Source organism: Microtus ochrogaster, unplaced genomic scaffold (assembly GCF_000317375.1).
Source record: "Microtus ochrogaster isolate Prairie Vole_2 unplaced genomic scaffold, MicOch1.0 UNK104, whole genome shotgun sequence".
Classification (NCBI taxonomy): Eukaryota; Metazoa; Chordata; class Mammalia; order Rodentia; family Cricetidae; genus Microtus; species Microtus ochrogaster.
In genome coordinates, this window is record NW_004949202.1 from 632,101 (window position 1) to 646,360 (window position 14,260).

The 14,260-nt window shown below is 46.0% G+C and overlaps 1 protein-coding gene across 1 annotated transcript in view; it reads left to right on the forward strand.

Annotated features, from left to right (window-relative positions):
* Shc3 (SHC adaptor protein 3) overlaps positions 1–14,260 on the forward strand; it is a 120,122-nt gene that overhangs the window by 73,852 nt on the left and 32,010 nt on the right. Inside the window, exons 5-7 of the mRNA XM_026778087.1 lie at positions 1,325–1,378; positions 5,005–5,056; positions 9,104–9,230. Coding sequence (XP_026633888.1) covers positions 1,325–1,378; positions 5,005–5,056; positions 9,104–9,230 — 233 coding nt within the window. The remainder of the gene's footprint in view (positions 1–1,324; positions 1,379–5,004; positions 5,057–9,103; positions 9,231–14,260) is intronic.

The window sequence follows — 14,260 nt, forward strand, 5'->3', positions numbered from 1 at the left end:
CCAGCCTGGTCTACAAGAGCTGGTTCCAGGACAGGAACCAAAAGCTACGGAGAAACCCTGTCTCGAAAAATCCAAAAAAAAAAATTTTATCCTATAATGATATTTTATTTCGAGTTTTCAGGAGCATATACTCTTTCTGCTGTTCTGTGAACCACTGTCTGCCCAGGACAGGCTGGCGGGCACAGCTCAGTAATGAACCTGGCTGGGTTAGGAGGGAGCTGGGAGCTCCTTTCCACACAGGAACTTTTCTTCAATGTCGTTCCATTGTCTTTAAAAAGATAAAAATAGCAGGGAGGACTTGCGGAGAATTAGGGCAGCTTCTAATTCACTCTGTGTCTACTGAATTCCACGGGTGCCACAGCTTATAAACCTGATGGAAAACTTCCATTTTTAAGATAAACGTGGAAGGGCCCCTGGTATTTAAGCTAGGGGATTAAGAGAGGGCTGTCATTCGTGGATGCTGGCCTTCTGATGTGAGTGGGATGAGTGAAACAGGCCACACTCCCCCGTCCTGGCTCCGGTGTTTGTGGAAGTGGAAAATACAAGTTGTAATGTTGTGATACAATGTATTTTTCTCTTGTATGTGTGTGTGTGTGTACATGTGTGTGGTATATGTTTGTGTGGAGGAGATGTACACATGTGCATGGGTGTATATGCACACATGTGTGCAGATGTGTGGAGGTCATAGGTCAACCTTAGCTATCATTCATCAGACTGTGTCTGCTGATTGATCCAGGCTCTCTCATTGGTCGGAAACCTGCTTTTTCCGCTAGGCTGCTGGTCCAGCTAGCCTGGATATACCTGTCTCTTCTCCAGTGCTGGGACTGTAGCCCCCGCACCCAGTGCTTTATCACATGGGTTTGGGGCATTGAACTCAGGTCTCCCCGCTTGTAATGTAAGCTCCTTGCCAGCTGAGCCATCTCCCCAGGTCCACCTTATCCTTGCTGGTGAAGTCCAGTTGTTGAGACACTGGCCTCAGGTGGAGCCTTGATTTCACAGATCTGGGCTTACTTCCCTTCTTTCTATAAACAAGCCTCGTGCCCCTCTGGGCTCATGCTCTGTGCCTATAAAATGGGTTGTCCCCAGTTCCCACTTCTCAGCTGCTGGGAGGCTTAATGGGGCATTCGAGTAGCCAACCAAAGAGATGGCCGCTATCAGGCTGTGCACAGTGAGGGCAGGTGACCTACCACCTCAGTGTGTGGCAGTTGTCATCTTCCTGGGGGTAGTTTTCAGGACGTCTGGTGGCTCACCTGCTAGCATGCGGGCTTGGCAGGATGTGGCACAACACTAACAGCTCCTCTGTTTCTTGTCTCCGCCCCGGCAGATCATAGCAAACCATCATATGCAGTCCATCTCCTTCGCCTCGGGGGGAGACCCGGTGAGTGGCCTCGGCTGTTTCTCTCGTTCTTGCTGGAAATTTCTGAGACAAAGTCCTTGCTTTAAAGATGTGCCCCTTGAAGACACGACACAAAAGTGTTTTATGCTGATTTTACTGAAACCCCAATTTACTATTCTGATAGCAGTCCAGCTGTTTTAGGATCAGGACAACTTCAGTCTGGGTAGAATTCTGTTCCATGCAGTGCATGTGCTCAGAAACAACTGTAGGGTGCCCAGAAAAACAAGTTTTATACCCTATGGGGGAAATTCTCTGAAGGAAATAGTGGTTTGTAAGATAAAATAGTCATCGATGAAATTTTGCAAGTAAAATAGTTACAGCCCCGGAAGCTGTGATCCCAACTGTTTATCCCTTTTGGTTGCAAAAGTCTTCCCTCCCCAAGCCCTCCTTCACTTCCCTCCCTCTCTTCTCCTCCCCTTTCATTTCCCTGTCTTAGAGACTGAGCAGGGGGCCAAGGGTCAGCAAGCACTCTTCTGGCAAGGTATTGCTTGCACCACAGCCCTCTCCACTGTCATTGCTATTTGGTGGGGGAAGGGTAACCTGTGACCAGGTCCCACCATTCACTTTCAGCCATGAATTATCAGGAGTTCGGGAAGCATGGCCTCCGTCATAGCTCCCGTGGCTGACCCACCTTACCAGGCTTGCTTTCCTCGGTTGTTCCCTGCCACATCTCCAAACCACCTCAAAAACAGGCAGACAACCAGGCCAGGGAGCAAGACGCTGAGGGAGGAGAGGAAATGGGCCCGGCTCCTTCCAAACGTTATTACGATAATTTTTATTGTGGTTAAAGGCCAAAAAAATTAAAAGTGGGGTAATACGAGGAGGGATATTTTTTAACCTGAGTTCATTCACATGACAAAAAGCAAATTCTGTAACTTAAGATTTCCATTTATTTATTTATTTATTTATTTATTTATTTATTTATTTATTCATTTTGGTGCCAGTGGTTTGGGCCCTTTTCACACGTAGGATATTGTTTCCAAAGCCTCCCACAATGCTTTTCCTTTTACTCTGTCCTTCCCTGGCTATGCCTTTCTAGTCTTCCTAGTGTTGAGTTTTACACCTCATTGAAACAGAAACTCTCTCAGTGAGACGTAGATTTAGAAGGTGAAAATCTTCCTGTGTGTTCACCTATTTTTCAAGATCATATCTATATTTGACAGATTTCTTTTTTCCTGTCACTGTCAAACATATGTAGGAAAATCAATTTAAACCGAGGAAAGAATCATTTTGGCTTCCAAGTGCCAGCCCACCACTGTCTGGGTCTGTTGTTTTGTGTGTGAGGTGAGGCAGGGGGCGCTATCCCAGAGCGGCCATGTGAGCAAGAGCTGTTCACTTCATGACAGCCAGGGGGCAGAAACAGAATGGGATGGAGGCAAGGCAGACCCTTCGAAGGCCTGCCCCCATGATCTGCTCCCTCTAACCGTACCTCCTAGTCCCACCACCTTCCAGTGATACCATCTGTCCTAGGTTCATTTCGGCCGCTAGGATAAAATTTGGAAATTACAAAGGAAAGCTGGAAAGCTGATCACATGCAGGTTTATATTAATGTACCACAAAGACAGTTTGTCAAACTAAAAGCACCTCCCACCTCCTTCCCCCACCCCCGCCTTTCTTGCATCTTTGAGCTGGCTGCCAGGGCGGCTAGTGTCTTTTGGGGATCGGCTACTGCGCTTCCCAGGTGATTCAGTTCTGCTCATTTCTTCTATTCAAGCACAACCTTCAGCACACATCCTTAGGCACAAAAGTGACAGCAATTTGGGTCAACTGGGGCAAAGGCACCATCCGCTCTGCTTCTTGAATACCCTGGTTCCTAGAGTATGGGAAAGCTGTCTGTGAATCTCAGTCTTGGCCCTGTAACTGCACCCAGGGCTCCAAAGCTCCGGGGCTCCAAAGCTCGTGGGCTCTAAAGCCCCAGAGCTCCAAAGCCCCAGGGCTCCCGTTTGTTGGCTAAGACGCTCCTGACATTTCTGAAGGACAGTTGCGACTCCCACATCCCATGAGTCTGGGAGGAAAGTGAAGAATTGTAATATTTTTGCCAATAGCTTCAAATCCTCAGAAGATTCGCCTCCGTGGAACTGAACAGAGGCCATTTGATAGTCTTCCTGTCCTTTCTCTCTCTGGGCTGTGAAATATTAAAGACCAGGAAATGGACTCTGCTCAGATGAGCCTCAGAGACAAGGGTTCTTTTGTCTCCACCGCTGGAAAAGTCCCCATGCCTCTGTTCTCCGGAAGTCTTGAAGGGCACCATGCCCACTCACTCCTCCCACGCCCACACTCCTCCCCTCCCCTCCCCTCTCCCGGCAGTATTTACTGAATCTCTGTTAAGGAGAGGACACTTCCTCAGGGACGGAACAGACAGGCCAGCACAGACCACTGCCACACAGACAGGAGCAGTGGATGAGCTTGAAGGCCTTTGGATCATAAGCTCAGGAAAATAACTGCAAAGACGGGCTGACCTTTCAAGCTGCCCGCTCTGAGGCGTGGTGCTTGTGGGTTTGTGTTCGTCTTAACTCTCAGCTTGCCACCACCCAGAATCACTCTGGGTAGAGAGTCTCTATTGACAGATTAGCCCGTGAGGTAGGAAGAGGCAGACCACTGTGGATGGCACATTCCTTAGGCAAGCTTCCTGAACAGCATAAGAGAGAAGTCAAGATGAGCAGAAGGAAACAAGAAAGGAGCCATGCATTTATTCTCTCTCCTCTTGACCATGGATGTAAAGCTTGCCTTGACTCCCTGCAATAAATGTAATCTGGAATTATAAGATGCATAAAACTCCACTGTGTAGCTTACTAGGCTAATTCCAAATCTTGCCTATTGTGAGTATCCAGTCCTTAAACTCCTACCCTAGTATTTTCCCCAGCAATCAGTTCTCAAAGTATGGTCTTTAACCCCATGGCAGCTGGAATTTGTCAGCAATCCGGTTTGGGGGTCCAGATAGAAAACTGGGGTACAGCCCAACTATTCGTCTTAAGCCTTCACAGGATTTTCACAGGAATTCAAATTTGAGGACAGTTCACACACACCCATTTACTGACAGTCCTGCTTCTTGACTTTGGCTCACACCAGTGTGTCTACGAGCTCTCAAAAGGTCGTCATGGTCAGGTCTCAAGTCCAAACACGCTAAGTCAGATGAACCAACGGTACACAAGAACCAGCTTTGAAAGCCTCCCAGAAGAACCACCATGGGGTGTTTGTCACCCTGGCTGCTCCGAGTGTGGTCATGGACTCGTAGCATACACGTCTAGGGGGACTGGTTAGTGGCAACTGCACCAGTCACTCGTGATTCCTCAGGTTCTGCTCAGTCTGCACTCAGATCTCCAGGGATTTCCAGCCCCATCCAAGTTTGAGGACATGCCTCAAACCATGCCCATTTTGTACAAAATGCCCTTCCTCTCTGCCTTCTTCCCTCCTTCCCTTCTTTTCTTCTTCTCCCAGGACTGAGGAGGCTCAGGGCCTCCCACACTGGGAAAGCGTTGGTTCATGAACTTTCCTTCCAAGCCGATTCTTGGCTGTGTGATGGATGCTCACCACACTGGGCCCTGCATCCCTCTGGTCTTCCCTCTTGCTATGATGGGTAGTACAAATGTCCCCTTTTCCTTCCACAGGACACAACAGACTATGTTGCCTATGTCGCTAAGGACCCTGTTAATCGCAGAGGTAAGCAATGCTCGACCCATTTAATCACTCACTTGTGTGAAGCCAGGCTTGATGCTGTGAACCAGATGTTCCTCATTATCTCAGCTCCTTTAGCAAATGAGCACATGTCACGTGACGCGATTAAGGATAATTGAGGCCTGCAAGGGTAGCTTGTCACCTGGCTGAGAGAGAACCTACTGGATGCCGAGTGCCAAACTCTCACCTGGGTCAGGATGGCCGCGGTTCGGTATACCCCACTCACATCTCACCTGTCTCACCCCGTGCTCTGGTAACAGCACCTAGGTCAGGATGGCCGCAGTTTGGTATACTCCACTCACATCTCACCTGTCTCACCCCGTGCTCTGGTAACAGCACCTGGGTCAGGATGGCCGCGGTTCGGTACACCCCACTCCCACCTCACCTGTCTCACCCCGTGCTCTGGTAACAGCCTCAGCTATGCCTGGGAAACGCTATACCTGCTCATCCTCCTGACCAGCATCACCCCGTGTGTGCACACTGTCCTGTCTCCTGCTCTGGGCCCAGCACCTAAGCTCGGGGTGTGCTGTTTTCTCGTGTCCCTTTAGAGCGTCTGAGAACACAGAGGCTGAGGAGGGGGTGTCATGTACAAAACCAGAGTGGATAATAATACACTCAGGAAGGTGGGCTCAGAGTGACTACCCTTGGACACTAGGCAGCTCTCGATGACCCCTGCCACAGTTACACATGAAAAGTCACTGGCAAAACACCAGTGGAATTTGTCACCATGCAGAGTGGCACTTCCCTCCGCTGCAGACTGGTTCCATTCTTCCTCCTGGCCTTTGTGCTATGTGCCAGCAGCTGGTTTTAAACTTTGCTTGCATACTCAGACATATTTTTTTTTCTCTTGTAAAAAGCAAACAAACAAGAGCAACAACCCAAACCTCTCAATGCACATGATACCCAACACTCAATTTTGCCAGCCTCTTCCCAAACCTGTACTTTGGACATACATTCAGGACAACCAACAAGGGCAGATTAATTGAGACTGGGGCTCTCTGCCTTAGCTGCAGGGGCTTCTGCAGACCCTTCCTCATTGCTGTCTTTCTTGAGTGGATACCATATGTGATGTTAAATACTAATTGTCAGCTTGACAACACCTAGAACCACCTAGCAGATAAACTCTGTACGAGCTGTAAGGGAGTTCCTGGGTTGGATTCATTGAAGTGGGAAGGCCCACCCTAACTGACGGTAGCACCCTCCATGGGCTGGAACTCTGAAATAAAGGAAAAGAGAAAGTGAGCTGAGTACCAGCCTTCATCTTTCCGCACATCCATTATCGCTCGCCTGTCTTCTCGGGAAACTGTATAAAGCCTGGGTTGGCCCCAGGTGAACAGGGTTTTATCAGGACTGCCGCCCAGAGATGTGAGCAAAAGCTCCTGGTGCAGGCTTAGAGACTCAGCTTAGTGTCTAAGGCAACGAACACAGATCAAGTTTTTTAAAACAAGAAGGACATGTTGCCTCACGGTTTTGGAGGCTGGATGCCCAGTTCATGGTGTCAGCAGGGCCAGACGGGCTCCCTCTGGGTCCTGGAGGAGAAATTCTGCCTCCTCCTGGCTTCTCTCTGATAATCTCCAATGTCCCTTGGCTTGCAGGTGTGTTACTGGAACCCATCCTAATGCGGTGTACTCCCCGTGTCTGTGACTGCTCATGGATGCTTTTAGAGATGACAGTCCATGGTGGCTCAGGGCCCCTCCTATTCTGCCGTGACCTCATTTTAACCAGTAACATCTGAAACTGCCATTTTCCAAATAAGGACACCTTCTGAGGTCCTGGATTTTTGGCATAACTTAAAAAGGGGAGGGGGCATAATTGAACCCAGAGCACAAACCAGCCGCTTTAAGTATCCTAGCTGCCCCTGAAATCAGGGAGGGTTATAGGGGAGTCTGCAGGCACTGCTCCCCCCCCCCCAGCTCTATCTGGGTTAGAAGCAGGAGCAGCTGGGGTTCATGTCTCCATTTGGGTTTGTTTCAAATTAATGGCAAGTGATTTAGGCAATCTTGTTTTTCAGACTTCTTTAGTAGGTCCAGGTCAATGGTCCTCAAAATGAGCTACACTTGAGAGTTACTTAGGAGCCTTATGAAAACATCTTAACACTCAGCTCTGAGAGAATGGGATCCAGGCAACAATGTGGTTAAATAGCTCTTTGGAGCTTGGGGATACAGTTTAGTTGGCAGAGTGCTTGCTGTGCAGGCTTAAGAGGCTGAGATCATTTCCCAGAGTCCTCCTGAAAAGCCAGGTGCGGTGGCAACACCTGTAAACCCTAGCATTGAATGGTGGAGGCAGGAGGATCCTGGGGTTAGCTGGCCAGCAGCCTAGCCTGGTTGGTAACTTTCAGGCCAATGAGAAACCCTCTCTCATAACACAAAGTGAGTGTCCACGGAGGAATGGCACCTGAGGTTGTCCTTTGGCCTCCACATACACATACAGACAAGCGACATGCACCCACATGCAACATGCACACATATGTAGTTTGTATGACTCTATCGTCTGCTCTCCATCTTATTTTTGAGACAGTCCCCCCCCCCCGAACCACGAGCTCATTTATTTGAGCTAGCCACCAAGCACCGGGCCCACCCCTGTTTCTCCTCCCCTGCACTGGATTTACAGATATGCATCCCTGCACACAGGGTCCTGGGGATCTGAACTCAGGTCCTCATGCTCTCGGGGCAAGCACTTAGCCAGCCAAGTGGTCTTCCTAGTCTTTGTTTAATCAACACATAACTACACTTATTTATGAGGTGTAGTATGAGGTACACACGACGTGCAATAACCAAGTCGGAGTATCTCGCTTCAGACCACACTTCAAGCTTCTGCCACTTGATCCCCCACTGTGGTGGACTGCACCCTGGAGCTGTGAGCCAAAGACCTGTCTCCTTTAAGTTGCTTTTGTTAGGGTGTTTATCACAGCAATGGGAAGGCAAAAGGCATTCTCTCCACTGGATTTTAAAACAGCCTCTCTCACTGTAACATGAACCTTGCTGAGGAGACTATATAGCTGGCCAACAAATGCCAGGGATCCTCCTGATTCTGTCTCCTGAGTACTGGATTCCAGGCCTATGCTACCATGCCTGGATTTTTATGTGGATTAGAGGGACTGAACTCAGGTCCTCAGGTTTGTGTGACAAATGCATTATCGACTGAGCCACCTCCTCATTCCCTATACTGTGCTACTTAGTGTTTCCAGCTAGATTTGGTTATCAATGCTTCACTCTTACTAAGTCAAGAACAACTTTCCCTTAAGATCATTGAAAAGATCAACATCCGTGGAGTTCCAGTTTCTATCTACTGCTAAGGTTTATCCGTCTAGGGAGCACCAGTTTGCATCTACTGCTAAGGTTTATCTGTCTACGGAGCACCAGTTTACATCTATTGTTAAGGTTTATCCATCTAGGGAGCACCGGTTTCCATCTACTGCTAAGGTTTATCCATCTAGGGAGCACCATTTTACGTCTATTGCTAAGGTTCCCAAGGCCTTAAGGAAAGGCTGTGAAAGATCCAGCTTGAGCTGAGTTTTCTTTCTAAACACTGCTTCCCTATGGAGGTCAGAACCATTGGTCTATAGATTGTGAGAATATCAGAATCACCAATGGGCTGGAGAGGTGACTCAGCGGTTAAGAGTACTTGCTGCTCTTGTAGAGGACCCAGGTTGGGTTTTCAGCAGCCACAGGGTATCTTACAACCACCTGTAACTCCAGTCCAGGGGAATCTTCTACCCTCCTCAGGTACTGCATCTGTGAGATGTATGGGCACACATGAAGGCAACACACACACACACATACACATAAAATGAAAGATGTGTTTTGAGTATTAGAAATAAGACCTTCACCTTTGCAGACAAGCCCTCCAAGAACTTCACATGTCCATAACCACTGCAGGATGCCCACAGAGATGAGACTGTGGGTTGGTAGAGACATGCCAGGAGGGAGGGGTGTGACATTTTCCCTCTGCACCCCAGATGGGGCTCTTTGTCAAGGGGTCCAGAGAGCTCTGGTATGGTCTCTAATGAGGGTGTGTCCCCTTCTCTCCAAGCTTGCCACATTCTGGAATGCTGTGATGGGCTAGCCCAAGATGTCATTGGCTCCATCGGACAAGCCTTTGAGCTCCGGTTCAAACAGTATTTGCAGTGTCCTTCCAAGATTCCTGCTCTGCAGGACCGGTGAGTAGCTGAGCCTGCTTTTCTCAGTGATTTAGGCAGGGTCTGTAAACTTTCCTTTAAAACCAGCCGCCAGCACTGTACTCCAGGCAGACCCAGATCATGGCAGGGGGTTTCCCGGAACTCACAGACACCTGGCTGGTGCTCTGCGGAGGTGCGGAAAGCCAGCAGATGGGAGCTCACATATGGCTCTGAATGGGCAGGGAACATTTTCTGGAAGTTACAGTGACAGTAGACAAGGTTACCAAAAACAGCTTCATTGTAATATTTTTAGGTCACATCGTGTCTTCTTCAGCCTTTAATTCTTCCATAGGTCCCCTCCCTGGGTCTGTGTCCTTACAGGTCTGTTCCTCATCTTTCTGTTGTCACAGTTAGCCAAAGCCACCTGCTGCCAGCATAATTTTTGTTTAACAGCCTCCATGGCCTAATAACTTAGGGGCTTGTTCATCTGCCATATGGCTCTGAGCAAGATCCTTAAACTGTCCGAGTCACCGTGGCTTCATCTGGAAAATAGGGATAAGAATCACTGGAGAGTTTTGTTACTATTAAATGGAGAAGGATTGTTAACACCAAATGTGGGCTACTTAGGTGATAATTAAAAAACAAAAAATGGAGAGTCTGCTATTGAGTTTCCTTAGGATGCAAGAATATTCCGTGACGTAGGAAGCAGAAAAGTGCTATGGGCACATGAGGCATTCAGTGGTCTTCTGTCCTTGAACTTGAGTATATTCTGTCCTTGACAAACTCGCGTAATAAAAAGCTGTTATAGGCTGGGAGGTGGCTCGGCCAGTAATGTACTTGCCTTGTGGGCGTAGAACCTGAGTTTTACCTTCAGAGCCTATGTTTAAAAACAAAACCAGCCAGGTGCAGAGGTTTGGGAGGTGGAAACATGAGGATCTCTGGGGTTCACTGGCCAGTCAGCCTGTCTTCTTGTTGAATTCCATGCTAGTAAGAAACCCTTTCTTAAAAGCAATGTAAATAGCCCTGAGGTTGACCTCTGGCCTACACATAAACAAATGTATGACACCTATGTACATGTGTACACAGGAAAATCTTTCTAATGGTGTGCTCACTGCAAACAAGGATTGTTCCCTTAGGTTTACTTCTTACTCACTTCAAACCCACAACGCCACCTTCTGTGGCATTGTGGAGCTGGCATCTGCTCTCTTCCCTCATCATCCCTTGGCAAATTCCCTTTAAGGCATCCATTGTTCCCGTAAGGATCCACTTTGTCCAGGCTGATGAATTCTGCAGGATGTGGCTGGAGGAGGTGTGAAGGAAGTGGCCGCAGCCCTGGCACCTCTGACCTGAGAATGAGTCAGTATAGTTCTTTATTTTTAGTGTGCCCGGAGATGTTGGTTTCCAGAAGCCACACAGGGCGCAGGCATCGGAGGTCACAGTCTCAGAACTTATAATGGCGTGGGAAGACTGAGTCACAAAAGGGTATGGATCGTTTGTGTTTTGAAAACACACTGCCCTGGTGAGCTTTAATTGCCAACTGTCATAGCCTAGAGTCACCTGGGAAAAGGAAATCTCAACTGAGGGAATCCCTAGATCAGGTTGGCTGTGGATCTGCCTGCAGGGGGTTTTCAGTTGATACAGTGGGCCCAGTCCACTCTGGACAGCACCATTCCCTGGGCAGGTTGTTCTGGGCTCTATAAGCAATCTAGCTAAGCATGGTCCATGAATGAGCCAGTAAGCAGCATTCCACCTAGGCTTCTGCTTAAGTTCCCTCTTTTGCTTCCCTCAGTGATGGACAGTGAACTTGTTCACTGAAATAAACCCTTCATGAGCATTTGAATTGTCTCCTTCCTTTCACTCTTCTGAGCAAAGCTACTATGAAGCTGTAGTCAAACTTTGACGACATGTTTCTTGTGATTAATGCCTTAGAGTAGAATTATTGAGTTAATGGTCCTACGGTTTGTTAACCATTTAGGAAACTGTCTTAGCTGCCTTTTAGGTTTTTTTTTTTCCTGTGATAAGATAAGGTTCTCTATAGGAACAGAACACACACACAATAGATATGGGGTCTATTAGCATGGCTTACCAGCTGTGGTTCTGCTAGCCCAATAATGACTTTCTACCAACAGAAGGTCCAAGAATCCAATAGCTATTCAGTCTACAAGGCTGGATGTCCCAGATAGTCTTCAGTATATGCCAGAATCCCAACAAAGTAGGCTCTAATGCCAGTGAAGAAGTGCGTTGCTAGTGAGAGAGAGCTTAAGCAGGCAGAGAGAGAGAGCAAGCTTCCTTCTTCCATCAGAAGGTGTGGCCAAGATTAAAGGTGGATCTTCCCACCTCAAAAATATGGATTAGAAGTATATCTTCAAATTTATTTCATTATTTCATTGAGGAAATAATCCCTCACATATGTGCCCAGGATTTTAGTTAATTCCAGATGTAGTCGAGCTAACAACCAAAAATAGCCAGCACAGATACTCTGAAAGAATCAACGTGTGGTAAGAGGGGTCTATTTTGGCTCACAGTTTGGAAATACAGTCCCTCATGGCAAGAAAGCCAAGGCTGCAGGAATGTGAGATAGGTGGTCACATTGCATCCACAGCTGGGAAGCAGAGACCATGGGATGCTGGTGCTCATCTAGATTCTTCCTCTGTTGTGCAGTCCAGAGACCCAAGCCCAGGGAATGGTGCCACACGTTATTAGGATGGGTTTTCTATCTCAGTTAACCAAATCAAGATAATCCCTCACAGGCGTGGCTAGAGGCTAGCCTAATCTACACCATTCCTCACAGCAATGGCCAGAGGCTAGCCTAATCTACATCATCCCCCATAGTTGTGTGCCAGAGTCTTGTTTCCTTGGTGATTCTAATCCTGTCAAGTTGATAATCAATATCAGCACATTTGTTGCTGTGCATATCTTTGGTTATGGCTGCCCTAGTGGGCCAAAAATTCTTTGGTGATGGCTTTGACTTGCATTTTTTTTCCTGATTTTGTTATCAGACATTTTTCATGTGCTGCTGACTATTTTCTGTCTTCTTGGAGGAAACGTCTGCTCGATTTTTTATTTTTTAAATATTGGGTTGCTTTTCTTTTAAATTGTTGAGTTTTAGGGATTGTAGATACACGCTACCTTAAAGAAATATTATTAGCAAATATTTTCCTATTTTGTGGATTGTGTTTTTCAATGTGTTTTGTAATTTTCAGTGTATGTCTAACCCTGATTACATAGTTTTTCCCCTTAAAATTTTTCCCCCTTTGATGCTCCAATGATTTATTATTTTATTTTTGTTTTTAATCATCATCAATGTATAAAATACAACAGATTTTGTATATTTTTTTATATGCAGGAATCCATTCTTAGACATACTTTAAATTCCTAATTTCCCTTAGAATCTTGTAGGAGTCTACTTTGATTTCTACAATGATTCCATTATTATCAAAAAATGCTTTTTATATTTTAATTCTTTAAAAATTTTTAAGTTTATTATTAAATAAGCTTGACATATGCTTTCTTTCTGCTGGGGGATGTTCCCTCTGAGTGGGAGAAGAAGTTTTATGTTGTTGTTTTTGGGTAGAATGTGCTATTGATGTCTCTTAGGTCTGGTTAGTTTTTGTGTGCAAACTTCTATTTCCTAATCTTCTGCTCAGTCATCCTATATAATAATAAAGTGGCAATTAGTGTTTCTCCATATTATTCTCTAACTTTCTGCTTTTCCATTTATTTTTTTCTAAAACGTGTTGCTGATAGAAAACTTACTATTGGATCATTTTCTAATTTGTCTATCAACCCCTGTCTTTTAAGAAGAACATTTAATACATTTATGTTTAATGCAATTGCTGATGTTAGGATTTCCTCCCGCTATTGAGCTAATTTTTCTTTATGCCATTTCATCCTCTTACATGACAGTTGCTGTCTCCTTTGTGTAAGGTAAATAAACATTTTTCAAGTGTGCAATTTAACTTCTTTCTCTTTCACTACTTTTAAAGTAGTGATCAGAGGGTTATAGTTAATATATTAATTTATAACTATGTATTCAGATTAAAGAACTTAATAATATATCAAAGATTGGCTTCTGTATAGATCTATTCTTCCACACTCCATTATACTACTCTTTCAAAAAAAATTATTTGTTTTGAATTATGTGTGTTTGTATTTGTGTATGTGTGTGTATGAGCAAACGTGTGACTGTGTACCCTCGAGTGGACAAATGAGTGCAGTATGGAAGCCAGAAGAGGGATTCGGATCCTCTGAAGCTGGAATTAGAGGCAGTTGTGAGCCACTCTGTGTGGGCTGGGAGCAGAATTCGGGTCCTCTGCAAGATCCCGGTGTGCTCTTAACCACTGTGACATCTCTCCAGTTCTTCCATCCTGCTGTTATTGCTGTGCAAGCTACACCTTTATTCATTGTGTGTTCATCAGTACGGTCACATTGCTTCCTGTATTTTTAAATGAGAAGGGAAGAATAAGGAAATTTTAGGCAACACCGAATTTATAGTTTTGTGTAGACTTGCCATCATTTTTTTTGCTGTTTCCTCTGATTGTAAATTTCTACTGATTATCTACTTAATTTCAGCTTAATATACTTGCCATAGTATTTCCTAAGGAGAAGGTTTTCTAGTGGATTTCTCCTGCCTTTATTTCCCTTGGAATACGCTTTCTGCCTCATTTGGGTAGCTTTGCTTATTGGATGTGGACATCATGATGGGAAACCTTCCTTTTCCCTGCCTCTGGCCTCCTTTGTGTCTGGGAAGAAATCAGCTATTAATACCGTGAGGATCCCTTGTTTTCTTGAGCAGCCCTTGGATGCCCTCAGATGCCCCCTTTGACTTTAAATAGTTAGATTAGGGTGCCTAAGACTCTCTGAGTTTATCTAAGCTGAGCTTCCTAGCTAGCCTCTTGGTTGTATAGAACATTTTCTTTTAGCTAATTTGGGAAGATTTGTACTGTAACGAGGCCAGTATTTTCCCTGCCCTCCTCAGTCTGCTCTCCTTTAGGGACTCTACTACACACATGTTGGCATTTTTGGTATTCTACAGGTCTCTCGGGCTCTGTGTCAGGGACTCTACTACACAC